The sequence below is a fragment of the Ursus americanus genome, chromosome 2 (assembly GCF_024610735.1).
Source record: "Ursus americanus isolate L20-20 chromosome 2, mUrsAme1.1.p, whole genome shotgun sequence".
NCBI lineage: Eukaryota > Metazoa > Chordata > Mammalia > Carnivora > Ursidae > Ursus > Ursus americanus.
In genome coordinates, this window is record NC_142128.1 from 68,609,755 (window position 1) to 68,627,882 (window position 18,128).

The following is an 18,128-nucleotide window of genomic DNA, read 5'->3' on the forward strand; positions in this document are numbered from 1 at the left end:
CTGGTGCGGGCGCGGAGCGCTCAGGGTGCAGAGGCAGACACAGGCCCGATCGTGAAGGGCCTTGCGTGCCAAGTTCAGAAGTCTGGACTTCCTCCTGAAAGCCTGGGAGCCACTGATCAGATTTCCATGTCAGAAAGATCTCTCTGGCTGTAGTGTGCAGATGTCTTGAAGACAGAAGTAAGACAGGAGTCAGGGGGACCAGCTGGGAGGCAGGAGATGATGGGGTCCCAGCACGGCAGGGGCAGACGGATGGGCAGGGGCTGACCGGAGATATACTGGGAAGGTGGGATGAAGGAAATGTGGCTCGGGAGCAAGAAGAAGCAAGACCGACATCCCCGGGTCTGGGGAACTGGGGGTACCACTCCGGAGCACGGTGAAGACAGGAAGGCAGGGATCTGCTCTACCCCCGACACCCTCTGCTCCTGTGTTTCTATTAGGTCCAGAACTGGCTACAGAATTTTCAGGACCTGTTGTAAAATTAAAACATAGGGCTCCTTGCTCGATAGTTATTAAGACTTTCAAAATGGTGACAGGAGAGCCTTAAACAGAGCGTGCTCGTGAAACCAGTTCTGATGAGGCCACTGGAGCCTTTTCTGTTTAGAACAGGCCAGAGGGTGGCTGTGTGCGAGCCAGGGCTGCAGCTCTTGGCCCCAGGCGGCAAGAGGACAGCGTGTTCCTCCCGCTACCCCCTGGGACCTAAGTGGGACCCAGCACTCTGGGACAAATAGCTTACATTTAAGTAGCTCTTTACAATGTTTTCCAAACTCGCTGGGGTTTTTGTCTGTGCTGGGATGAAGTAAAGAGGCAGAAAGCAGGCATTTCAGAGCGCGGAGTGCTAAAGGGACTTGTTTGTTTCTACAAAGAGATTTCCCGGCTTCTCCAAAAATGGGGTTTGCGACAGGCTTCCCAGTATGAGTCACCAGACCAGTTGGCAAAACACATAGGTCTGCAGAGAGCACTGGAGGTGAGCCTTCATCACAGAGAAGATCCACAATAAGCCTCCAAAAAGAAACCCCAACGGTGCTGCCTGTGAAGGTCTGGGCAGCACAAGCCGTAGAGCGACACCTTCACCTTGAACCCTGTCCCCACCCCCTTCCCATCTCTCCCCAGTGGCAGTAAAATACAGACACCCTTGGCGGGAGGAGTAAGGGTCTTGGTGAAAAGTAGACACTCTTCGCCCTCCCTTGCTTGCTGGTGCCTCTTGGTGGCTCTTCTTGGGCTCCTTGGAGGGGACCGAGAACCACAGAGCCACTCCTCACCGTCCCATCTTCTTCTTCTATTTACTGTCCCTTTCACAAGACATCCTCACCCTTAAAGGCTCAGAGCAGCCAAAGAGCACCATACCCTCTGGCAGAGTTTGGTGAAACATTCAGTGCAAGAGCCCAACCACCCAAGTTTGCACATCCCTCTCTTTTCCAGAATATTCCTTCCCTCCCATTCACTTATAAGGGCAATGCAGAAACTACAGGGGATGGCATTGCTCCCCATGGGAAGCCTGGTCTTGAGCTGGACTGCATCAGAAGATGTCATTTCCCAGGTTCCCAAACGCACTGTCCTTTTCTTAGCCTCTACCCCTCCCCACCGGAGATCATCCTGGGAGGTAAAAATGAACTGTGTTTATGTTTACACTGGCGTTGGAGGTGGTGCCCGAGACTCTTCTGGCCCTTCTGCTCGGCATAATATTTATCACCAGGCTAACTTCGAAACCGCTGGAACAGAACCAGGCAAGGGTCAGGCTCCATGGCAGGTCCTGGCACAGCCCAGCTGGGCTGCACGATGGGGACTCACCACCCATCTCTCTGTCTCCTTCCATGCCTTCCATGCCTTCTCCCTGCACTAGCCTGAGGGGTCTTGGTTCGTTCGTTCTTTCTTTCTTTCTTCTTTCTTTCTTTCTTTCTTTCTTTCTTTCTTTCTTTCTTTCTTATGAAACTGGATTATTTAAAGACAATTTTTTTATTTATAAAACAATTTTGGGGGTTTTTGGATCATAAATGTAATTCAGATATTAGATACTTATTTCAAAAACAGATTACTATCTCACATAATACTCCAAAATAAAATCCAGATGAATTAAAGATCCAAGCTAAAGCCACTCTAGGTTAAGAATTAGGGTAAAAATTTACCAGGACAAATGAAGGAGGATGAGCTTTCCAAGTAGTAAGAACATCACTGCAAAGACCCAAGAACGGGCTCCGTGCCAGAGCCAAGAGCATGGAGCAGGGCTGAGTGGCAGGGCTGCAGGAAGGCTGAGAGAGGGCAGGCAGTGGGCAGGTGAGGACGGGCCGGGTGGGTCTAGACTGGATCCCAGGGGCACCGGAGAACCACGGGAAGGTTCCAGGCAAAAAAGTGAAATGCCAGATCTGTGGTTCAGCAGAGTTGCTTGGTGGTGGTGTGAAGATCATCCTGGAGGAGGTCAGCAGAGCCAGCATGAAGGGGGCTGCAGGAACCCCGGTGAGAACAGCCGCCAGGACGCATCAGTGAGGTCCGAGGAGTCATCTGTGCGTAGGAAAGAAGGGGCTAAAACTGTCTTTTATCAAATAGGTTGATTTCACAGCCTCCCCCCCAACCCTTTGGGATGGGGAGAAGGGGTGCATGAGTACAGAAGGGGTCCACATTGCCTCTCCCCACACACCCCTCCCATCCTCTTCCCATCAGGATTTCTGATTTGAGCCACCAGATGTTTGGAGAAACCATTCATCAAGACAGGGAATGGAGCAGGAGTGGGCCTGGCGGTGGGAAGCCAGGGGGAGCTCAGTTTTGGAGACCTGTGGGGACACACACACCAGGTGTGTGGTTAACAGTTGGACACAAGGGTCTGAATGTCCGCAGTGGTGTCCAGCCCAGGAATACAGCCTCGAGGAGATATCAGAACACAGAACACAGCTCATGCCCTCAGAGTTGATGACGTCACCCAGGGAGAAGGCCTAAAAGTGAAAGCAAAGGAGGCTTCAAAGACGACCTTGAAAGCGCCCACATCTAAGAGGCGTGTGGTTCCCAAGCCATTAAGCAAGATGAAGAATACAGGACGTAAATCTGATTTAGCCATAAGGGGTCAGCAATGGTCTGGATGAAACTAATTTGCATGGAACATGGGGGCTGAGGCGATATTGTGTTGGGCCAGCAATGAGTGGGGATTTTATAAGAACTCCTTGGGGGAAGTTTGGGTGTAAAAGGCTGTCGGGCGCCTGGGTGGCTCAGTCGGTTGAGTGTCTGCCTTTGGCTCAGGTCATGATCCCGGGGTTCTGGGATTGAGCCCCGTGTCTGACTCTCTGCTTCTCCCTCTGCCCCTCTCCCCACCCCACTCGTGCACGCTCTCTCTCTCTCATGCTTTCTCTCTCTCTCTCTCAAATAAATAAATAAAATCTTAAAAAAAAAAAAAGGCTATGGACAGGGGGCAGCACCCGGCGGGCCTGAAGGGTGGAGGCACAGATTTGATTGATCTGGGAGAGATGAGGGCATGTGAGGGCCATGGGAGAGAGTGTGGGAGCCGGAACCCAGGTCAGGGTGAGCCTGGGACAGGAAGAGAGGTGCTTCATCCTTCCCGGGACCTGGGGGGAAAGGAGATGAACACGACGGTGAGATGATAGGAGGGATGGCGGGAAGTGAATTCCCACAGGTTGGTTTCTGTTGATTCCGGGGAAGTAGGTAGGGGAGGCAGTCTGCTGAGAATGGGGTGGAGTGGGATAAGAACTGGAGGAGAAGGAATCTGAGAGCTCCAAACAGATGCTGTGGGAGAACCAAGAGAGAACTGTAACTCAGGGAAACGAGACCATGACCGCTAACTTTTACCACAAGCTTCCAGTGCATTCGGCACTGCTGCAAGTGCCTCCCACGTAGCACTTGGTCATGGGCTCAGAGGCTTGGGTAGGGTATCAGCCCCACGTTGTAAGAGCAAAGACTAGAACCTTGACATTCTAACTCTAGAGCTAGGCCCCGACATTGACGTCACCCAGGAGGCAAGGCTGCGGGAGTGGAGGGCAGTGGTCCCACTCCGGGGCGGTGGCCCAGCAGCCTGTGCGGGGGTGTGGCACAGGCGTGGAGTCAGTCAAGTTCAGGGCTGGGGCTTTGGCCAGTGGTCGTGACCCCGGTGGAGGATATTTACAAAAAGTGGTTAACACGTTGGATAGGACAGGAGGTGAAGTGGTCAAGGCGGGCAGCACAGAGAAGTCAGAATTTGGGTCACCTTCCAGCAATGCCACTTCCGGGGAGAGACCCAAAAGAACTGAACGCCGGGACTTGACCAGATGTTTGCACACCCATGTTCATAGCAGCATTATGCACGACAGCAGAAAAGGTGGGAGCAATTCTAGAGCCTCTCCAAGGACGAATAGATAAACAACATGTAGTATGTAGATACAATGGAATATTATTCAGCCTTGAAAAGGAAGGAACTTCTGAATTTAAACTTTTTGTGGTGTCCCCCCCCTTAGTACGTAACATTTAGCAGGTGTGAAGTCTCACTCTTTCTCAGCAGCAAGAGGGGCAGCAGTGGTCTGGACGAGAACTGAGTTATTAAGGACGCTCTAGCCTTGTCCTGAAAGGTCATGTTTTCCGTAGTGGCCCAGAGACGTCACTAAAGAAACTAGCTAATGGACAACAGTTCTGAGAGCGAGATTCTCAGCCTAAAGCTAGCAACTCTCTGGTTTGGTAAAACAAACTTGACCTCTCCCCAGCTGCCCTGTCCTTTGGGATAACGTGGTGAAGATGAAGAGAAAATGGCTGTCCCTGCCCTCCACTCCCACCCCTAGCCTCCCACCTCTGGCCCCATGGGGCTGGGCTTCTCCTTGTTTACTGCATTCCTTTCAGGAATGTCACTGGTGGGCAGGCTCTGGGAGCTGGCCCGTCTGGCCTAGCTGCCTCTCAGCTCCTACCTCCTTCCCCTCCAGCTCTGGACATCCTCAAGGCTGCGGGCCAAGGCAGGCAGCCACAGACCCAACAGGCCTTCTGGGTGTGGATTCCAGGAAGTGTAACATACACAGGGGTGCGCCCTACGGTCAAACCTGGTGTTGGGCAGGCCTGATCCAGACCCAGTGCCAGGAGGGAGGGAACAGGGAGCCAGGACAGCCACCAGCAGAGGGCACAGACTGAACAGAGGGCACCTGTAGCCCTAGGGCCTGACCGAGAACCTGTCTCAGGCCTGGCCTCCTAGGGAGATGGTATGAATAGTCAAGAAATGTTCTATAGCTGGCCCTGCTGAATGGCAGAGCCCTGGGTTGTCTTTCTAGAAGTGGGGTAGAATCACATGCATTCGTTCTCCTGGTAACCCCAGCCCCTTGTCGGACCCCTGACTTGGCCCATCCTGGGCCTTGGAACCTGTCCCCTGCTCAAGGAGGGCCCCCCACCCAGACCTGGGATGCAGGGTTGGGGATATGTAACAGGCAGAGAAGGCTGACAGCCAGAGATCTCCAACCTATGGCCAGACTGGACGCTGAGCCCGCTGGCATTTCGGCCTCGGAATCCATCTCTGCCAGTGTGAGTGGTGGGAGTGCCCCCTTTTCACCTCCAACATGAACCTCAATGTCGCTTGTATTCACCACTCACTTATTTATGCTCAGCTCCTTATTCTACAAGCTTTCTTGATCTTCATCATTCCAAAACTAGCATTTGGCCTCATTTGGTGGCCATCATTCCCTCCTCCATTCATTCATTCAACAGCGTCTACTATGGACCAGGCACCACGCTATCTGCAGGGGAGCCAGTGAAGAAGGCGGTGTACTTCCTGGCCACGGTCCCGTAGGAGGTGGACAAAGGGACAGAGTGATAGCAGCCAAGATTGGGAGGTGTGGGGGAGGAGGTCCGGGCAGGGGCTGAGGGATCCGGGGTGACTTCCCAAAGCAGACCACGTGCAATGCTTCATTGTCTCAGAGGCTAACCAGCTGAGAATGGGGTGCGGAACTGCCTGTTAAAGGATCAGAGCTGTAGGATGGGGCTCGGGAGCCAGAGCAGAGCAGGTGAGGCTGCAGACAGGAGCCTCCTCCTCGGCATGCGCGCTCCACGCGCATTTCCTTGCCGTGAGGACTTGCTCAGACCTAGTGCTGGTCTCTGTGGTCAAAGCCACGTGGCTCTTCTCCCGTGCTGCCAGCCCCCCGCCCCCGCAGCCCTCCTCCCAGGCTTCTAGTCGTTGCCGCCTTCCACGTACCCTTTGGGTTTCCTCCTCCGAGCTTGACCAAAGATTTCTCCGTCCCGGCACCTTGATTTTTATCCTCATGAGGCTGCCTTCCCCTTGACCCTGCCTTAGCAAGAGCCATGGGCCTTTCCATCCCAGCTGGCCCCTCCTTCTAGCCTGGACATGAAATCCACGGGAAGGCCAGGTGCCTCTCCCAGCTCTCCAGGAGTCCTGCTTAGCCATCTCCGTGCCCCCAGAGCTGAGCCCAGCACCCAGGAGAAGTGTCGCTCCTCAAGCGTGTGTCTGACCAAAGGATCAGATGGCCAGGTGGCAAACGTCAGGACTGTGTCATATGCTTTGCTGGGAGCACCTGGAAGGAGCCTGGAGTTATTCATTCTTTAGTGTCTGACAGTGGGGATCATAAGATGGGAGTTAAGAGCACGATCTTTTTCGAACCCAAGAGCTCCGAGCTTGAACTCCAGTAACTTGTTTTAGAATGCCACCATCTGCAAAGTGGAGACAATGTTACCACTGACCCCCAGAAGCCATCACTGCCCCCGAGCAACAGTGTCCAAAAGTGGTGAATTTTCCGTGGTTTATTTCTCAGATCCTATCATAATCTGATGGACACTAAGACCATGACTAAAGCTTGCCGGGAACAGTGGGAAAGGAAGACCTTTTTGTTTATGAGGGCTGTGGCTCCTACCGGCCAGCCTTCCCCTGAGCTCCCTCCCGGGAGGCTGGAAGCTCTCCAAGCCGTGCCCTCCTCTGGTGGCAGTGCAGAGGAGTGAATTAGACGGGCGACTTCTGTAAAGCACTTAGCACAGGATCTCCCGCCTTGTAAACGCTAAATGAAGGGTGGCCGCGGATGTTGTTATTAATGTTCTTATTTCAGTGCTGGGCGGCCGGGGGGTGAAGGGCTATCTCCACACTAGGCATTTGGGTGAAAGAATGGCTTGGCGTACAGCCCACTCACACACGACGGTGGAAGAGAGAGGTGAAAAGCTCAGACTCTAGAATCCGAGTTCTTGCTTCGTCCCGTAACAGCCGTGTGACCTTGGGCTTGCGTTTCTTCTTCTGTGAACCAGGGACCACGGCAGTAACTACCCTGCGGAGCCAGCGTAGGGCTGCAGGAGCTCCTAGCTCCACGCCAGCAACAGCACATTGAGAAGCCCTCCTAATTTAGCGATGGTTTTGCTGGAGAGGAAAAGCATCAGAAAGCTGTTGTGGACTGAGGATTTGGGGAACAGGATGGTGCTTGACTTCTCCGGTGGACTGGCAGCCAGGCGTGGGGAGCATGCCCTTTCGAAATATGGGGCTCCAAACCATGAAACGAACCCCTTCAGTGTTGGCATGTAGCTTCTTCACTGGGTAAAGGGCCAGCCCGAGCTTGCTTTGCCCTTCTCCAGCAATCGTGGTGCCATTCCCAGGCCTTCGGCCCAGCCAGCTGTGAACACCCGCCAAGGGGTCTGGAGCCTGCCCACCACCCCAAGAGTCGATTCACACGCTCCTGGCAGGCTGGTCCTGGAGAGCCCCGGGCAAGGCCGAGAGAGACCAAGCCGGGTGGGGACAGGGTAGCAAGGGGCTCTGGGATGCCTGCGGGGAGCAGCTTTTCTTAGTTCTGTGACAGCATGAGCCTTGGCTTCTCAGCTCAGAGCTCGCCAGGTGCACACGTCCCCCCAGGGAGGTGCCCTAGATGAACCCTCTGGAGCCCTGGTCAGCTTGGAGGCTCTTTTCGGCCCACATTCTTTTGGGGGACAAGGGGGCGCAAGCCTCCAACATGGCTTGCCATGTCGCTTAGGTGTGGATTAGCCCTCACACCGTCAACCCACAGGGCTGCAGGCGGGGACCAGAAAAGGGCTGAGACATCTGCTGGTCCCCAGCATTGAGGGGCCCTACCGGAGTCCCCTGGGGGGGGGGTGTTCTCCCCAAGCCTGATACCTGCCCATTTCTGACGTTCTCCTAGCAGATTATTGGGGCTGGTGCACTTTGGCCTCATCCCAACAAGCATGTACAGAGGCACCTGTGATGGGCAGGCCCCCACGAGGGGCATTGTCACACTCCCTCCCACCGTGCTCCAGGGCTGAGGCCTCTAGAAGTGCAGTCGTCAGAGTTCCAGAAGTCATGGTGAGAAGACAGTTTTGCAGCTCCTACACCAGATGGTACAGCCCCCACCCCAAAATTAGGAATTTCATTTTGAGCCCCTGTTTCTTAGGGGATTTTGTTTTAAGGATTTTATATATTTGTCAGAGAGAGCGAGCACAAGCAGAGGGAGTGCAGGCTGAGGGAGAAGCAGGCTCCCCGCTGAGCAAGGAGCCTGATGTGGGACCTGATCCTAGGATGCTGGGCTCATGACCTGAGCCAAAGGCAGATGCGTAACTGACTGAGCCACCCAGGCGCCCCTTAGGGGATAAAGTATGTTCCAGGCACAGGCGGGAACTGAGCATACACATGGGTCTTTGTGTATAAGCCCTTGAGCACCCCCAAAATTATGTTTCCGGAGATGTGAACCCAAGGCAGGGAGGTTAAAGCCCTACTCTGGCCTCAGTCCCCAGTGCCTTCCTCCTTCTTGAGCCATCCTGTGGGGTCCCAGTTTCCCCAGAGACCCCTGAACAGCTACAAGGGATGAATAGAAGGGGACCCCTCCGAGCTCATCCTGCAACAGCCAGCGGAGACGATGTTTCGCTATGCTGGGGGCGCTGAGTAGGGGAAGCAGACCCGGGATGATCCAAAAAGGGTCAGGGCTGGGATCACCAAAAAAGGGGGTTTCTGGGAGACGCTAAGACCTTGTCCCCAAGCCACTGCCAGAGCAGGAGTCAGGGAACGGCAGTCTGGGAATGGTTGAGAAAGGGGCTGCCGGGCCTTTTTAGGGAGGCTGTGGCCTCGGGCCGGCCTGAAGAGAAGCTATCCGCCGAAACGGTCAGTCTGCCGGCGGGCTCCCCAGCCTCAGCACCGTCCGCCCCATGCATGTTGCTGTCAGCTTGTCACCCTGCCTCCTGAGCTGCCTTATGCAGCGCTCTCTCCCCAGGACGGGGGTCTCTACCTCCTGGGGAAGGGAGCCAGGGTGGACGACTGAGTCAGGTCACAGGAGGAGTTCGGAGGGGCTGTCTCTCGAGAACCCCCAGCCCCACACAGGCCCCAACGCTTGCAGGACCCGAGAGCCAGTGGTCCCTGTTGGGGCGGTGACACCTGTGCCCACCCCACTCCACCCCCGCCTCTGTCACCGTGGGACTGGGGGGAGCGGGTGGGGGGAGCGGGTGGGGGAGAGCTCCCCCAGCAACCTGGTCCCTTCGCAGCTTCTAGCTCTCCAGGCAGCTTTCCAGGGTTTGCGACGTGGTCATGTCACTTTCCACGGAGAAGTACGAGAGGCAGCTCCACGGACCACTGGGTAAGCGCTTCACCTCAGCCTTCTAAGTAATACTAAGCTACTAAGCACGGCCGGGCCTGGGCCTCGGGCGGGAGCAGGCCGAGCCCTCCTGCCTGCAGGCTTAAGCGCTTCTCACAGGGAGGGCTGGGCTTCCCTGCAGCTCATCTCTGGTTCAAGCCCTTCTCACCCCCCCCCCCCCCCCCCCGCCTTGGCGGAAGTCTCCTTACAACCACTTGCGACCTAGTGACGGGCTCGGGGTTGGTCAGTTCCATCTTGCATATGAGACGACGGATTCAGAGGAGGGCTGTAACCCGCCCAAGATCACACAGCCAGTCGGGGGCAGAGTTGGGACTTGCACACAGGCCAGCTCCTGCAGAGCCAATAAATTCCCAGCCACCATAGGGAGGATGCCCTCGGAACAATCCCAGCTTTCCTGACAGCTCTGGAGGGAACCTTAGCTTTTTAGGGGCAATATCAGTGGTTTGGGGATCTGAAGCCCTATGCATACCGTACAGAATTGTCAAATGACTATGTGTGCATCTGAAACTAACGTAACATCGTGTGTCAATCATACTTCAATTTCAAAAAGAAAAGAAAAGAAAGATCAGGGGAGCCTGGCTGCCTCAGTCGGTAGAGCGTGTGACTCTAGACCTCGGGGTCATGAGTTCATGCTCCAACATTGGGCATAGAGCCTACTTAAAAAAAAAAAAAAAAGAAAAGAAAAGAAAACCTGAAGCTCTCTGTTTCTTGAGCTGGCTTAAGCCCCTGGGGAGGACTCCTGCCCCACAGACCACCAAGGGAAACAGGCCTTGCCGTCCCTCCCCCGGACTGCCTGCTCCAGGAATGATGCTTCTCCCACATGGCAGGTGGCCCTCCTGAAACTTCTGGTCAGAACAATCTAGACTCTTTCTTCTTGGTGGAAAACAATAAAAGAGTTGGCATTCCATGCAGAATGAGGCAGAAGGCTGCAGGGAGGGAAGCTTCTTGGTCCCCACAAGCCCCAGGCCCTGCTTCCTGCCCTGCCATTGGCTGCGTAAGGGACCTGTGGCACCTGCTCCAGCCTGCAGCCAGCTCTCCCTGCAGATGGATGACCCTGGCAGCTGTGGTGCCTGATACCAGGTCTCCAGGTGGCTGGAGTGAGTGGGGCCAGGGCCCCAGAGCCCTGCAGGGCCAGCTTCATGGGAGAAGCAGGGAAACATGATCTTGTGCTCTGAGGCACACTGAGGGCTGGTGGGGAGCACTGGTGCAGGACCAAGAGGGAGACACGGTGAGGGGCTGGAGCACTGGGGGGACTAGGAGAGGCCACAGATTTCCCTGACGCTCTCCTACGAAATATAACCTGATCCACGAGAAACAAGAGGCAGGCTGTAGTCCAGAGTCAAGCTAAAAATGCCTGCTTCTAGTCAGCTCAGCCCCTAAGGCCTCTGTGCCCTCAGGACTTCAGCTCAGGCCTGGGAGACAGTCTACTGAGAGCAGAGTTGCAGACCCCAGGGTCCCTGCCCCGAGCCTGGAGCTTGAGCCTCCAGGCAGAAGGTCTGAGGGCTGTCTGTGTCACCAGGCTGCCCCGGGGGACCATCTGAATTGACCTCACCTCAGACCTGCTTTGGGGGTGGAGCAAACGTGCCTGGATTCATGGCAGTGGGATCCCATGTGAGGGGTGCAGTCACTGCCAGCCACCCCTGCCCTCCTGGGCCCTGCCCCCTCGTAAGCAAGGGGCTGGAGCGAACTCGACAGACCCAGACCTTCCGTGTCCTGTCTGAGACGTTTTCCCCTGGGCGCATCTCGTCTTGCACTGGCCTCGGGCAGGATCACTTCGCAGGCCAGGCGTCACAGGAAGGAAAGAGAGGGCCTGGCGGTGGTGTCCACGAGCTAATCGGCACAGCGGGCGGAGGGCAGCACACACAGGGGGGTCTGGCCTTCCCTCAGCAAGTTCGCATTTTTTGGGGACTTCCAGACAGACAATTCTTTTCCTCTCCCCCTTTGGCAAGGAAGGTGGTAAAATGTTCTCTCCTCTGGTCAATCGGACAAGACTTCTAGAGGAAGTAGCATCTGAAGGCTCCACACGAGGGAAGAGATGCTGCGTCGAACCGTCGAAGGCATGTAACTGGGATCCTGACCCAAGTGGCAGACAGAGCAACGCCGTGAGGCCACAGGCCTGGAGCAGATGGGGGAAGGGAGCGGCTTCTCACCTCTGAGTCTGATCGCTAGATCCCTGCAAGGTCTCACAGGTCGTTATAGGTTTTCAGAGGTCATCCTCTCCATTCCCCTGCCTCTATGAAGGATCGCCAAACCTCCCCGTGGCCTTCCCCTAACCCGAAGCTTTTCCCAAAGGGAAAAACAATTATTGCTGCTCGGATCTCTCATCTAGAAGCCTGGGGACCTTTGCTCTATGGAAGTTCTTTGTTATATCTAACCTGAACCCCTCTTGCTATAAGGGATGAACGGTGGAGGGAGGCCTAGAGACAGGAAGACAAGCAAAAGGAACCTCTGGAGGTCTCCAGGATGCACGACCAGTTCTAGAAGCAAAAGAAGTTGGCTTGGACTCCCTTTCAGATAAGCAAGAAGGAGGCAGCTCTGCTATGTGCCGAGGAGCTCGCTCACCAGAAATCTCAGCCCTGGGAGGACGCTGGGCTCCTTCTCCTTTTAAGGCAACGTCTGAGCTCTCAGGGCTGCACGAGCTGCAACAAGCCCCAGCCCCACTCATTCCTGGCTATTTGGAGGAAACCCATGATTAATCAACTCCCCCCTCCCCCACTCCGCCTGTTTTTCATTAGGTTCTTTTTAAGGGGCTGGAACACCTCCAGAAGAACAGACACATGACAGGTCCAAGCCAACTAGGCCCCCGGTGTGGGGACAGAACCCTAAGAGGGAGTGGGGCGTAGTCCTGGATGAAGACCAAGGGGGTAGGTCAGACTCTAGGGTGTCAGGGCAGAGAGAGGGTTAAAATGTTGGAAAAGGAGTCCTGACGGGAGAGCAGGGGAAAGTTCTGAATGGGAGCCCCGGTCAAAAAGCGGGATGGGTTTGACTGGGAGAGGAGGCAGCTGCTGAGCGAGGTTCTGGGGCAGCGGGGCGGTCAGGCGCACCTGGAGGGCTGCTGGGGGGTGGAGAGGAGGGCCTCGGCCCCTAACAGGCAAGGTTCGAGAAGGTTACACTGACTTGGCAGCTGCTGGTGAGACAGACCGGAAACCAGTTTTTCCCGAACTTGCTGGTTATCATCTCTCTGGCTTCCCAGGTTCGCTCTGAGTGAGGCCTGTGGGGCGGCATGGGAATCAAGCAGCGGGCCGCTGGGCCCGCTGGGCATGGCGGTGCGTGCTGAGCAATCCCAAGGGCGCGCATTTGGAAGGGGAGGGCAGGAGTTCCTGCCTTGGGGGCCTGACCTCTGGAGCTTGGGCTGGGCTAGCTGGAGAGGCTGTGGCACCCAGCTCTCACCTCCATGCTCCCGACGCGCCTGGAATTTAAAACCACTCTGAGCTGGGGTGGGCTGGAATTTCCTGGCTGAGCTGTGGGCAGATGTTAGGAGTGTCCTAATGGGGCTGACCCATTGGATCTCCTCATTTCCCTCTGTTTGCATACTCAAGTTTCCTCTTCCTTTCAAATCAAGGAACAGTAAAGTCACCATCACTGAAAGGGTGATCTGAAGGGTCAAATCCAGTTCTCGGGGAGCCAGAGAAAGTGTGAAAGGGCGTCCTTCAGCCCGTGCTCCACCACCAAAGCCCCAGGGAGCCCCCCCGCCCCCCTGCAACCACCCCCATGGGGCAGGAGGAGAGAAGGGGCACATTCCTCAGCCCTGCCTCACCAGGCCCTGCGCGTCTTGGCTGCCTGTCGCGGTTCTAGCACAGGGGCCAAGGTCTTCTGCTGCTAAATAAACCCTAGGGCTGGTCCCCAATGGCATGTGTTTGAGGGGCAGGTACAAACTGTTTCCATAGGACTAACCAGCTCTCCATTCCTTCCGGAGTGTTGCTTTTCCTTCCTCCTCCCCTCCTCCCACACACCAGCCAGGCACTCTTGAAAGAAAGAAAACCTTTCTAATAATCAGGCCATAGTCTCTTCCTCTTAAAAAAAAACAAAAAAAAACAAAAAAACCCTTTAGGAAGGACATTCCTTGAGGTCCCAGCTGCTCCAGAGTATGTAACATATTTGGACAGTTTAATATCTAACCTTAGGCAATCCTGATGCTTCTTTGGTTCTTCTGAAGGGGGGTGGGAGGCAAGTACTCTCAAAATAAGGTTCAGACTTTCTGCAGCTTCGTGGAGGAAGATACAGGGCCCCACGGAAGTACAGGATGGCCCACGTTGCACGTAAAATTCCAGCCTTTAACGCATCTCAGCCAACTCCCTTCCAGGCCTCCCCGGACAGTTTCTCTGCGTCTGTGTGGTCCACGCGGAGTCCCAGAATCCTAGATCCGGAATCTGGCAGAGTCCTCCTGAGATCAGCTCACTCAGTGGTCTCCAGGGCTCCTTCCAGAGAGGTGCTGGTCCTTAGCAAAGTTTTTACTAAAAAAATAAGGACAATACCGTGGGCTCTTCAAAAAGCTACACATACCTGATATAAAGGTATGGCCTTTATTCTGTTAACATCTATCTTACTTCTTTATCGTGAGCTCCTTCCTATTTCAACGAGAGAATGATGGTAGATCAGATTTATAAATAACTTTAATTGGTAAAATAAAATGTTAGCAGCCCTATGTTGGTCCCTCCAACTTGTTTTCCCTTTGACCTATCTCCCCTTTGGAAGCAGGGCCAGTGCTAGGGTGAGGCACGTGAGGCACTCGCCTAGCCCAGAACGTGCAAGGAGGCACCCAAAAGCTCAGTGATCAAGACAACTGATATTTTTAAAAATTGAATTTAATGCAAAAAAAAAAAAGAAAGAAAAAGAAAAAGAAAAAGAAAAAAAAAAGAAAATCCATGGCAACCAAAATTTCAAAATTTTAAATTAAGACAGGAACAGTATTAGTGATTTTTCCTTTTGTGTCGGGTTCCACCATGGCTCAGACCGCTTGGGCATTCCTGCTCAATCACCCATGACAGAAAAGGGCAGCTCTGGATCTGAGAACCCCCTGGGGGAGGACCTGCCACAACGTCCTCAGGTATTCATGCTGGCCCCTCACGACCCTGAGGTTTTCTTGAGTCTGCCGTCAGCCTGTTCTCTGCAGCTTGAATCCCAGACCCTCTTAGGGTGTTCTCAATGGACATTGCCCTTTGGAGGCTTCAGGGCAGTTATGTAAATCCTCCCCACACTTGTCCCCATACTCACTCCTGTCCCTCTGTAGCCAGCTCTTCATGTTTATTTTTCTTTTCTGAATTCTTAGGAAAGCAAGCAAGTGGAGACCAAGACAGATGCCAAGAACGGAGAGGAAAGGGGCAGAGATGCCAGCAAAAAACCTCTGGGCCCCAGACGAGACTCAGACCTGGGGAAGGAGCCAAAGAGGGGTGGTTTAAAGAAAAGCTTCTCAAGAGACAAAGATGAAGCTGATGGCAAAAGCGGAGAGAAGCCCAAGGAGGAGAAGCTGATCAGGGGCATTGACAAGGGCCGGGTCAGGGCTGCTGTGGACAAGAAGGAGGCGGGGAAGGAGGGGAAAGGAGAGGAGAAGACAGCAGCCCCAAGGAAGGAGGACGAGAAGAAAGGCAGTGACAGGAGTGCAGGGCCGAGCAGAGACAAGGACAAGAAGAGAGAGGAGAAGGAGACAAGCAAGAGAGAGGATGACGGGAAGGGAAAAGGGGAGAGTAGGAGCGCAGATGCCAAGAAAGAGGATGAGCGGATGAAAAGAGGAAGTGGGAAGACGGACACCAAAAGGGAGGAGGAGAAAGTGAAAAAAGATGAGGCCGTAAGTGAAAAGGAACCCAAAGAAGAGAGCAAGACCCAAGCGCAGGAGAAACCAGCCGCGGCTTGCCCCACCAAGCCCTCCGAAGGGCCTGCCAAGGCGGAGGAGGAAGCGGCTCCCAGCATATTTGATGAGCCTCTGGAGAGAGTGAAGAACAATGACCCCGAGATGACCGAGGTGAACGTCAACAACTCAGACTGTATCACAAATGAGATCTTGGTCCGGTTCACCGAGGCTCTGGAGTTCAACACGGTGGTCAAGGTGTTCGCCCTGGCCAACACGCGCGCTGACGACCACGTGGCCTTCGCCATCGCCATCATGCTCAAGGCCAACAAGACCATCACCAGCCTGAACCTGGACTCGAACCACATCACGGGCAAAGGCATCCTGGCCATCTTCCGGGCCCTCCTGCAGAACAACACGCTGACGGAGCTCCGCTTCCACAACCAGCGGCACATCTGCGGCGGCAAGACCGAGATGGAGATCGCCAAGCTGCTCAAAGAGAACACCACCCTGCTCAAGCTCGGCTACCATTTCGAGCTGGCCGGGCCCCGGATGACGGTCACCAACCTGCTCAGCCGCAACATGGACAAGCAGCGACAGAAGCGGCTCCAGGAGCAGCGGCAGGCCCAGGAGGCCGGCGGCGACAAGAAGGATCTGCTGGAGGTGCCCAAGCCCGGGGCCCTGGCCAAGGGCTCCCCCAAAGCCTCCCCCCAGCCATCTCCAAAGGCCTCGCCCAAGAACTCGCCCAAGAAAGGGGGCGCTCCGGCCGCCCCGCCTCCACCTCCGCCTCCCTTGGCGCCGCCCCTGATCATGGAGAACCTGAAGAACTCCCTGTCACCAGCCACGCAGAGGAAGATGGGGGACAAAGTCCTCCCCGTCCAGGAGAAGAACTCCCGCGACCAGCTACTGGCCGCCATTCGCTCCAGCAACCTCAAGCAGCTCAAGAAGGTAAGTGGTGGCGGCCCGGGCCGCAGGGCTGCAGGAGAAGGCCGCCTGGCGGGGCGACGTGGGCAGAGCGGCCTGCGGCAGCTGCAGCTCGTGGACAGGCCGCAGCGCCCGTACGGCGCCTCCGGCCACCTCGGCCACCCCTGCCTCCCTTCGAGGGGCCTCTCGCCTTCCTGCGAGGAGCTTCCTTTAGCCTCTCCCGCCCTGCCTCTCGCTTCGCCGCCCAGCAGCGAAACGGGCGTCTCCCAGAAATGGAGACGCAGTCTCTACCTAGTAGCCCTGGCCCCGCCATTAAGGCTTCTCTCCCCCACTCCCAAAGCGAAAACGAGCTCCCCTTTACGAATTCCCTCTCAGGACCAGCCAAGTCCTACTGATCCGTGTATCCCAAAGGTCTTTGGGAGTTCAGCCCTCAGAAGAGTCTCCCCTGTGTCTAATCAGTGCCCCAGACACGTGAGCCGTCCCTAGAGACCCTGCGTCTCAGGCGACAGAGACCACCGTCAGCTGCCCATCGGACTGCATGGTGGCAGCTAACCCTCGCCCCACAACATCGTCTGGGGCTAGACACCATCAGATAAAGGACAACCTCAATTGTAATGTTAGTGGTCATTTGATGACATCCAGTCTTTACAGACAAGGAAAAAGGTTTCATCCGTGTCAATGCCTCATGTACTCATTCCACAGAGAGCTATGGAGGAGGGTCTGGTTTCCAGAAGTGAGGGAGGCCAGGTGAATTCCAGAGGCTCCTTTGCTGAGCTCCTCTCTCTAAACGGTCTCTGCTTTGCCCTTACAGGTGGAGGTGCCCAAACTGCTTCAGTAGGACCAGACTGCCAGGGGGCACTGTCTGCCAATGCCAAGACTGCCCCGGCCTCGCCTCCCAGGGCTGCACAGACCCCGCCCACCCCACTCCTGGCTGACCTGCTGTGGATGTCCCTACGCCATGGGAGAGCATGAGGCCTGGCCACACGCAAGGAAGGATGCCTTATCTCTTCTCACTTTTCCTTTTCTTGTCTCTGAGGCTCTCCAAAAATGTCCTTTATACCTGGAGCTGAGGTTTCCAGACAAGAAGAGTCCTTTTAGCGTGTCACTGAGAAGATGGCATGCCTGGGGCCCAAGTAGCTGGCAAGTTGCAAAAGGCCTGTGATCCAGGAAAGATGTCCCATCAGGACCACATAACCAGCCCAGCCCCACTGCCCTCCAGGGCCAGGATTCAGGCCTCTGAGGAGCCCTTGGGGCAAAGCTGCTGGGCCCATGGCCCTCTGTGTGGGACAATGGCAGAAGATTGAGAAGGGCATGAGGGCCCAAGGGCAGAAGGAGGAGGGGCTGAGGATACCCTCAAACCCCTCCTGGGCTAATTAGAGGACATGGCAGGGGCAGCTGGCCTGGTGGGGAGTGGGCTCCAGCTGGGAGGAGAGGGACAGACGGCAGCTGGTCCTGAAGGTTTGATGCCAAAGCAGACATTTCCCTCACACCCACCTGCTGTTGTATAAATGGCTGTGTATCTGTTTTTCCATAAGATTTTGATAATATATACAAGCCTTTAGTTGTGAATGACTGTGCCCCACCTCTGTACTGTACTGATGGTCCTGATGCTCACCCTGGGCCCCATGGAAGACTCTAGAAGCTCAGGTTCCCTGCCATGCCATCCTGAGTTGACCACATAACAAGTTCAGATTTGCAGAAAGTCTGGTGCAAGGGAAAGCCTCAGGCCTGGGTAAAGGGCTCGCCACTGACCGGGCTGACCAGGCCAAGGAAACTAGGCCTTAGCCAGGGTTTGCTCCTGACCATTCCTGCTGCCTGGAGTCATTAGCCAGAGCCGCTTTCGGGGGTGATGGGGCAGAGTGGAGCACAGGGCCCGGGGATGGCTATATTAGGCATGTTCAGGGGAT

At 55.3% G+C, this 18,128-nt stretch overlaps 1 protein-coding gene across 1 annotated transcript in view; it reads left to right on the top strand.

Moving 5' to 3' along the window:
- Positions 1-17,790, top strand: part of LMOD1 (leiomodin 1) — a 39,295-nt gene extending 21,505 nt beyond the window's left edge. The window contains exons 2-3 of the mRNA XM_045787673.2: positions 14,782-16,245; positions 17,033-17,790. Of these exons, the coding sequence (XP_045643629.2) occupies positions 14,782-16,245; positions 17,033-17,059 (1,491 nt within the window). The 3' untranslated portion in view covers positions 17,060-17,790. The remainder of the gene's footprint in view (positions 1-14,781; positions 16,246-17,032) is intronic.
- Positions 17,791-18,128: the final 338 nt, after the last annotated feature.